At 46.2% G+C, this 9,787-nt stretch overlaps 1 protein-coding gene across 2 annotated transcripts in view; it reads left to right on the top strand.

Moving 5' to 3' along the window:
- The first annotated feature begins 2,219 nt into the window (after positions 1-2,219).
- DOCK1 (dedicator of cytokinesis 1) overlaps positions 2,220-9,787 on the top strand; it is a 567,625-nt gene continuing 560,057 nt past the window's right edge. Inside the window, exon 1 of one of the 2 annotated variants that reach the window (XM_075935276.2) lies at positions 2,220-2,386. In XM_075935276.2, coding sequence (XP_075791391.2) covers positions 2,341-2,386 — 46 coding nt within the window. In that variant the 5' untranslated portion in view covers positions 2,220-2,340. The remainder of the gene's footprint in view (positions 2,387-9,787) is intronic. The other variant, XM_075935277.2, reaches the window with a different exon arrangement.

Genomic DNA, 9,787 nt, shown 5'->3' with positions numbered 1-9,787 from the left:
TTGAAAAATCAATGAGGAGCACAGGATCGTTTGAAAAATCACCCAGTTGTCGGAAAAACTGTGTCTAAATCGCGGTTTCAGTTTCAAAATGGCGCTTGTTCAAAACAGCGCCAGGACATGATTATGCAAATGAAGCACGGGATATTTAAAACCCTGCCTCATATGCACTTTTGAAACGTCTAATTTACATCCCTCTGCCGACAGAGGGGTGTAGTTTAGACGTAGCCATAATGTCTGGAACAATGCCCCAGTAGCGTTTTTAAAGTAGGGATTGTGATCGCGTACTGGGTTGCAGAATGTCAGGCACTGGGTCTCGTTGCTACAGGGTGATCAGTGGGGTGCTAAGGAATGCTTCCTGCCTGTCTGCAGATTTTGCTGCATCCCAGAAGCAGCCAGCAGCAGACCCGGCTCTTCGGGATGAGGGAGGAAGACTGCACAGGGGTCTGCACACTGCCCCTGCCCTGAGTACTAGGCTCCACATTCCCATTGGCTGGGAACCTGCTGCTAGCTGCTCCTGTGGTGTAATATGGGTCTGTGGTGCCAGAACAGGCAGGAAGCTGCCTTAACACTCCTGCTGTACTGCTGACCTGGAGCCACTTGAGATAAGCCCCTCCTTCCACAGTTGCGACCCTCCCCCCAAAGCTGGAGCCCCATCCTACAGTCCAAAGCTCCTATCCTCAGCCCCACCCCGGAGCTCACACTTTAGTCAAATTATGTTGGTTTGCAAGCATCAACAATTTTCTTCAACAAAGTCACGAAAAAAAAAGTTTGAAAACCACTGGTATAGGCAATAATGCTTTGGGAGATAACTCCACACAAAGTGCACTGAATGTAAATATTCCCACCTGACCCCTGCAAGGGATTAAGTCTCACCCTAGAATATTAGATTAAATTATCCATAGTGTAGTTTAATATTTACTATTTGCATTATCATAGCACTTAGGACCTGAACTCTGTTGTGCTAAATGCTGTACAAACACAGAACATTCCCTGTCTCAGGGAATCTTACAATCTATGTAAGGCTAAAGAGAGTAGGTAGATAGGGGGATAGACAGGGGAGTACAGGGAAATAATGATATACTGATTAGCATAAGAGACTGTGGCATCAGTGCACCAGGGTCCTAAAGTCAAAGTTTTTGTAGCAGAATACAGCCATTCAGATTTTCCATGGCAATTTTGTCCCTCCCCTATTTTTTACCAAATGTTATCCCTTTAACTTTTCCTACTACTTTTTCACATTTTTTTCTTGCAAGTAGGAATAAGAGATCCTCCGGAAAAGGGCTTTATTCCGGAGGATCGCGCCAGTCTAGACACTCTTTTCCGGCTTTTCCCCAAGCCGGAAAAAAAGCGGCGGCCATGTTTATTTAAATCCCCGGGGATATTTAAATCCCCCGCGGATTTCCCTATTCTGACTTGCCTGCTTTGCATGCCTATTCCGTCTTATGTGGCCAGTCTAGATGTAGCCTTGGAGTTTAGTTGGTTAGAATACAGAAGGAGAAGCGAACAGGTTGATTATTTGTGATATCATAGGAATAGGCTTACTGTATAACACAGAAGCTTCAGAGGGTAGTCCAGTTTGTTGTTTTTTTCTGTACAGACTAATGGTCTGGTAGCTCTTTATAGACTAATCAAAACAGGTAGATTCTATCATAAGCTTTCGTGGGCACAGCCCACTTCTTCAGATGACCGGAGTTATAACACAGCCACATCACCTCAGGAAGATGAGGGCATAGCACTGCAACTGGAAGCAAGCCGACAAGCTGCATAGACAAACTGAGGGTAGACTGATTATTTGAGAAATGTGGGACAAAACTGTCTGGAACCAACATTTTCTGTGGTGCTCTAGGCTCATGCTCTAGGTCAAACAGGGATTCACATTGTTTTGTTACAGTAGCTAGGCTCTGTGATGGTACTAATGGGGGAGGGGGAGGCAATTGGCAAGAGTCACATACTGTACATCTTAGCTTCTCTTGTACTGACTTCTTGGTAACAGCGGTTTGGGCACGTTCACCTGAGCAGGGGCAGGCTGGCTGTCTGTCTGAGAGCAGGTCTGCTTGGGCAGGGGCTGCAATGGGAGGCTGGTTTGCGCTGGCCCGGAATATCATTCTGCCAGACCTGTGGGGCGCCGCACAGCCGCTCCCAGCTCTGCCAGCAATCCCGGCGGACGCTTGGCTCCTCCAGCCGGGCTTGCAAGGGGCTGGGACTCCCTGAGCTGACTCCGCCCGCACCACATGACTTCTCCATCCGCAAGAGCAAACTTTTCCCGTCCCGAGGCTGGAAAATGGCGGCTTAGGAGCGGAGTGCCCGCATCCCATCCCGGCTCGGCGCCTCCCCAGCGCCATGACTCGCTGGGTGCCCACCAAGCGGGAGGAGAAATACGGCGTGGGTGAGGCCCTCTCCTCAGCTCCCCCGGGGTCCCGCTTGTTTGCTTGGACTCAAACTTTGCACAAGTTTGTTCTCCAGCGGGGAGTCCCGGAGTCGGCGCTCCCTGCCCTGCTCCGGCTGCCGCCTTTATTCCCTTCCCTTCTGCCTGTTGTCCGCATCTGCTCCCGGCCCGCGGCGAGCTCTGCCCGGGGGGTTGCCCTGCCTGAGCTCGCGGCTGCAGCCCTGTGCGCTGGGCTGGGGCGGAGAGGGCGGGCAGGCGCGTCTCTGCCAGGCCTGGCGTAGCGGGGGTGGGAATGGGGAGCCGCTGCCGCTTCCCTGAAGCTCACATTGGAAATCGCATTTCCTCCGCGGGATTGGCGGGCACTTCCGTGGCACTTCGCTGCTAAGTAACGTCCCGCGGGCCGCCCTTCCCTAAGGCTGCCCAGGGTACAACGTGGGACCCGGGCTGTGAACTTTCTAGTTGGGCATTACCCTGCCCCTGACAAATATCTCAAGTCCCGCTCCTCCCCACATCAAGCCTGGTTTTGATTTTATCGGCCTTGACTAGCAGGAGCTATCTACATGATTCGCCTCCTCTTCCCCCCTGTTCATTGTGCAGCCTAATTGCAGGCGGCTTAGACTCCTGCCCGGTGAGCACAGGTTTTGTCATCAGTGTATTACAGGGTTGTTACCCCCTTTATTTACGGCTTTGAGTTTCTAAATGCGTACTTTGAAAACGTCGGAGAGGGTATATGTCAGTGACCAGGAAAACAAGGCTGCCAGGAGTTATTGCCCTATCCCTTTTTTTGCTCCATTTTAGATGAGTAGAATGGGATACAGTTAGCTTATATCTGATTTTTTGAGAGAGCTCTGCTACTAATGGGTGAATAAACTGTAACATTCTAGAACTGATCCCAAACATTTTAAAGGGTGTTTGTCAGTTCCTCTCAGAAAGTATTCATAAATGCAGGGTGTATAAACAATGCTTATCATGCACAAGTGAATATTTTGACAACATTGAGCACACTCTGTCTTCATTATTCCACATTAAGAAAAGCAAGATTTGGGGGTAGAGAGAGAAAAGGGCGCACTGTTCTGCAGAAAATAATAATTAGATATTTCTCAGTTTCTATCTTCACATCTTCTATCCCCCTGAAATGAGAGGGAAGAATACATCTGGCTTTTAATTCAGAAGTCTCCACATTAAAGTCAGTATTTTGGAAGAATATTCAGATAACTAGAAATGTACTGAATTTCAAAAGCAGATGCTATGAGTAGAAGGGAGCAGATTATATCTTGCATAAATACGAGTGTTTCTCTTGAGGAAGGAAATATAAAATCTGCAGTTCCATTTGGAAATGTTCATTTGAAAGGTTTTTTTTCCGGACAATTAGTAGATCTCTTAGCAACGTTGCTTGCAAATACGAAGATGAATTTTAGTTTGGTTCTTTATGTGTCTAAACCTTTTTGTATTTATTTACTTTTTTTGAAGAACCACTGTATGTTATGGAAAAGGAAGTTCTGGGACTGGGCAGGAGGAGCATAGTGAACTTCAGAGGTTTGTGTTGGGTAGTGCACAGATGTTAAGTCTTTGGGTTAGAGTGTCCCAAGTTTAGTAGTAGACCCTTTCTGCCCAGATAATACACAGAACAGTATCTTGTGTGCAAGACACCCAACTTCAGTAACAAGGAAAATGAAAAAGGAATTTCAGAAATTAAAGCTGCTACGGGATGCATGTATTTATTTCAGATCACACGGTATATAAATTCACATCTGTATCATCTGAATTATTTAAACATGGTGGGATGAATTAAGGCAGTGCCACAGAACTACTGATTTATATTCAAGTGTAGATTTTATAGAAGGTCTTTCACAAGTACAACAGTGTGTAATTCTGTTTTGCTGTCTCTTCTCCAGTACCACCAAGGTGCATTTTGGAAGTTTAATGGTAAAGCATGGACAGTTAATTCAGTTTCTAATATATAGTACAATACAGTTAACTAAAAGCTAGGAAGCTAAAAATTGGGTGAGGAATTTGGAGAGCTTGCTGTTCAGGAGCCAAAGTGATGTATTTTGGTTTCTTTGGAGATATGTTGGAGTAGAGAGTAAGGATTAGTAGTTATAATTTAATTTTTTAAGTAAATCTGGTATCCATTGTGGGAAACTATCACGTTTCAGAGATCTGGACTTTACTGATTGAAATGGAAATACTGGTTTTGATGTTTATGAAAGAGGGAGTATTTTGGAAATACCTGACACATTAGTGTTAAATCAGTGTTTTATCTCTTTATAATAGGAATAACTTCCGAGTCTGTAGCAGAATGGTGCAGTGTCTTTATATTTCTTAATTCTAAATATAAGTTTAGTCCATAGTCTAATGATCATAGAAAAATCTCATGCTTTTATTTGGTGTAACAACTTCCTGTTTTTTTCCACATTAGCTGTGAATGATGATCACTAGCTACATTATGGAATTTCTCTAATGAATTTCAAGGGTGTGGGAGTTGAGAATAGATGTGTTGTTGCTATGAAGGAAAATTAGATTTGATGCTAAGTGAACATAGACATTTTCATTTGCCTGCACTGCACTGTTAAAATCTGGCTCTCAGAACAGGTTTAGGATGAATATCCTTTTTTCTGCATCACTGAATTTCCTTCTAAGGATGATTAATATTTTCAATTTGGTTGCCTGTTTTTCATGTCTTTGTATATTAAACTAGGAGATGTCTGTGTCTTGCCAGATTTTGTTTTTTTTGGGAAGACTTAATACTTCTGAAATGTTTTAAAAACTGTTTGTGCATATCAGTTTTATAACAGAAGAAATAACTTTGATCCATGGAAGTAAGCTATTAAAATGGACATTTTCATAAAGAGAGAAAATACCTTCCCATTTAAAAATGCATTTGTTTATGGATAAATGAACATGAACAAGCATCTTATTTTGTACTAAAATTATGTGTGAGTAAAAGCTAGTTAAAAGGTTGGTAATAGAGTGTTCCCACTGAAATTTCTTTGTTGGAAGTGACTTGACTGACTGCCTTTGAATCCATTAAAAATCTCAGATGTGAAAAGAGTCTTGAAACCTCTTTCTTCTCTCAACTTCTCTTTGCTTTTTCTCCTCTTTTCCGTCTCTCCTAACTCTGTCTCTTCTTTTCCTTTCTAATCTGAGTTGTGTTCTTTATTTCTTCCCATATGGTGTAGCCTCTGACATCAGGGAGAGGCTAATGGGATTATTGTGGAAAATGATGGATGAAGTGAAGTTATTCTGAGTTTTCTAATTCAGTTGCCTCTTTCCATCAAAGAAGTAAAAAATCCCTTTAAACAGCCTAACTACTTGCCATGCTGTCTTGGAAAATGCTGCTAATAACATTGACTGTGGAACAGTATGATCCGATGGTTTGAGAATAAAACAGGAACATTGATCACTTCTTCAGTGAGATTTTTAATCCAATTGCATTTGGCTTTTAGTGTTGCATATTAATTTAATGTTTAGCCATTTCACCTTTTATTATAAGTGTGCTACCTGTAAGAAGGAATAGCCATCACTTACAACACTCCTTTCATTTATTTGTTGTTTTTTATTACTTCCGTTGCAGTTATGGTGGCTCAGGAAAGTATTTTCTTTCCTTTGAACTGTATGCTTCTGTACGTGACTCATGTTTTTAATATATCAAGTTCCACAAACTTACTGACTGTATTGATATGTAGCTCAATAATTTATTATCTGTATGTGTACTGAAGGGTAGTGGTGTCAGTATGATATTGTGGTAGGCTATAATGTCCCAGAAATGGTGTTTCCTCTCTACTAATCTTTTGGTGTGGGATTTATAAACAATTCTGAATATCCAGTGCATGTACAAACTAAAATTGCTGCCTCTATATGAAAGGCATTGTAATGCAGTTTATAAATATTATCACAGAATGCAGTTGTAAGTGTGACTCAGCTTCATTTCCTTCAGGAATATAGCACTTCTTACAGGAATAGCTCAGGCCTGCAATGGGCATGGGGAGGAGCGTATTGTCTCTTAGCAGGCTGAACATCATTATTGGATAAACACAAAGCATAATTTAAACTACTACAGTAAAACTCCGATGGTCCGGCATCTGACGGTCCGGCACTCCTGATGGTCCGGCACCATCAGGAACCCGGAAGTGCTCCAGGCAGCCGGACCATTGGAGCTGCTCTGCCCCCAGCTTCCCCGATTCAGCCACTGCTAAAAGTGACCAGCGCTGAATCCAGGAAGCAGGGGGCAGAACAGCTGGAGTGCTGCCGGGTAGGTCCAGTAGCGCTGCCCCTGGGGGCTGCGGGACCAACCCGGCAGCACCCCAGCTGTCCCCGATTCAGCCATTGCTGAAATTGACCAGCGGCTGACTCCAGGAAGCCCGAGACAGAGCTGCTCTGCCCTAGCTTCCTGGAATCAGCCGCTGGTCAGTTTCAGCAGCAGCTGACTTGGGTACACCTGGGACAGAGCAGCTGGGGTGCTGCTGGGTTGGTCCCCGCAGCGTCGAGGTTTGGCGCTACCAGACCAACCCAGCAGCGCCCCAGCTGCTCTGTCCCAGGCATCCCGATTCAGCCACTGCTGAAACTGACCAGGGCTGACTCCAGGAAGCCCGGGGCAGAGCAGCTCTGCCTCTGGCTTTCGGGATCAGCCGCTGATCAGTTTCTGCAGCGGCTGACTTGGGGACACCTGGGGCAGAGAAGCTGGGGTGCTGCCGGGTTGGTCCAGTAGCTCCGAGGAGCAGCGCTGCGGGTCCAACCCGTCAGCACCCCAGCTGCTTTGCCCCAGGTGTCCCCAAGAGCAGCTGGGGTGCTGACAGGTTTGTCTCACGGGGCCAAGGGTTGGCGCTACCGGACCAACTCAGCATCACTCTAGCTGCTCTGCTGCAGGCGTCCCCGATTCAGCCGCTGCTGAAACTGACCAGCAGCGGCTGAATCAGGGACTCCTAGGGCAGAGCTGGACTATCAGAAGAGAGGGCTATGAGGGAGTCTGGGGTAGCATCCCCCCACCCTACCCCAGACACCTCATAGCCCCCCATTCTGATAGTCCAGCATATCTGATAATCCGGCACCCCCTGGGTCCTAAAGGTGCCGGATTATCAGAAGTTTACTGTAGTATGATAACCTAATTTAACTGTAGGATTACTTATCTTCCCTCACTCTCACCCCACATCTAATATCTTAATTTTATATTTTGGATCTCATCTCAAATCGTTGCACAAAGATGTATATATACAGTGCTTCTGAAATACAGTAAATTCTGTGGGACCAGAGGAGGGGCATGTAGGCAGGCAGCCAGATGGATATACAGCATTCTGCACGCACCATTGGTTTACAGGGGGGCCAGGAAATAGGGATGTGAACAAGTAGCCAACTAGTCGATTAACCAGTAAGCCTAGGATTATCAGTTAATCTAGTCGGCTACTTGCTTTCCCTCTCCCCTGCTGCCTCTATATCGGAGGTAGCAAGGGGAGGAATAGTCCCACTAACTGCTAAGAATTCATGTGGTTAGTCAAGTATTCAATTAATCCCTACCAGGAACTTCATGTCTAGCTTATCCACCATCGTGTTGTCCCAAATGATCATGAAACACACCACACAGCCCACTATATACTTGCCTTCGGGCTGGATGTAGGCACTGTAATTTTGGTTCTTTTGCCCTGGTCTGAGCTCATGCATGCTAAGAAAAAGAGCTAAGTGTGGTGGTGAGCAGTCTTAGAAGATGCAGGATAAATCTGAATCTGTGTGACTCATGCCTGTAGATTCACTGTTTCCAAGCCTGAACTTCAGCATCCATGCTGTGCTGAAACCTAGGCCTCACAACCATGCTGGTGTATCCGTGATGCACTATGCAGACCGTAGTCAGATCTTCATCTTCTTTGGGGGCATAATATCTTATTCCAGGGTTCCTACTGCCCTTATCTGCTATAGCTTCTGTGGTGTTGATTCCCTGGGTTGTGGAGGAACTTGTTTTTCTGTCTCCTGCTGGAGTTGACCAGAAGAAGTATTTTGAATGGTCTTAGCCAATTTATCACATGCAGCTGAGACTTTTTGTAACCACATGCTCCCAGCAGCTGGAACCATCAACATGGTTCTCAACCTGGTGGAAGACTTGCACTTCACACTGACAATCCTATATTGGGTATCAGGTGGAGCATCTGTAAGATGCTAGTGGACATTTTGGTGGCAGTTTGTCACTTGCTAAAGGCACCTCTCAGCAAATCATACTGACATGTCAGCAGTAACTGAGTTGATGCTGCTCATGGGCATTGTGTGAACAGTAGAGTCCCGCTATGTAGACTGATGTTTCTGGAGAATAGCTCCGGGCTGATGGATTCATATCATAATGTGAACTTGAGATGAACTTTTGCCTGAAGAAGGAGATGTTCTTGGAGGTTTGTGATCAGCTTTCCCCTGTCCTCCAGTACCACGATACCTGTATGAAGGAGGCCATGCCAGTCCAGAATTGGATCATTATAGCCATACTAGCCAATTTGCCTGTCATAAGATGGGATTTTTAGGTCTCTCCTCCACATTGGTCTTCTCTCCTGAGCCTCCAGTCTTTTCCTCCATCTCTCTCTCTCTCTCTCAGCTCTCTTCTGCCTCCTGCCTCTCTGTCTCTCTCTTTCTCTTCTCCTCCCCCTCCTGCCTCTTACTCAGAGGATTGCGGAGCCCAAATGACCGTTTGGTCTCTGTGCTTCCCATGCTGCATAGGGAGCACGGAGCCCAAATGGTCGCTTGCACCACTTGCTCCCATGCAGCGGCCCAGCTGAGCGGCGCAGAAGTCAGCTGAGCATCACTGCGGGAGGCGAAGGGGGGCGGTGCGGTGACGTTCACGGCAAGGGAGCAGAGCTTGGAGCCGCTGTCACGCTGCACATTGCAGCCCCACCCCCCTTCTCCTCCCACTGTGATGCTCGGCAGACTTCTGTGCCATTCAGCCGGGCCGCTGCGGGGGAGCAAGCAGTGCAAGTGGCCATTTGGGCCCCGCGCTCCCCATGCATCATGTGCTGCATGGGGACCGCGGGGCCCAAACGGCTGCTTGTGCCACTTCCTCCCCCACGGTGGCTCAGTTCAGCTGTGCAGAAGTCAGCCGAATGCCATGGTGAGAGGCAACAGCGCCACCCAGAGGGAACAGCCAGCATTTCAGCATTACAGAGTCACAGACATTGGGCTACTATATATATTATGGAGGCTGACTACCCCCATCTGCTGCAAGTCCATGTCTAACTAGTTTGGAGTTGGCAAATCAGCTATGGGGCTTGTTGTGTCAAGGACTTATGATTAGGATTCTGTGAACTCAAAGGTGGTGGGCTTTGAAATAATTCCTGGGTTCCTAATTTCATGTGTTCTTGAAATAATCCCTGATTTTAATAATTCCAGATTGGGCGAGGGCCATTGATGGGACTCATATGCCAATAGTTTGCC

This window comes from Pelodiscus sinensis, chromosome 8 (genome assembly GCF_052426305.1).
Source record: "Pelodiscus sinensis isolate ZL-2025 chromosome 8, ASM5242630v1, whole genome shotgun sequence".
In the NCBI taxonomy this organism is placed as follows: domain Eukaryota; kingdom Metazoa; phylum Chordata; order Testudines; family Trionychidae; genus Pelodiscus; species Pelodiscus sinensis.
Note: the sequence above shows the minus strand (reverse complement) of the source record. Positions and strands in the feature narration are given on the sequence as shown.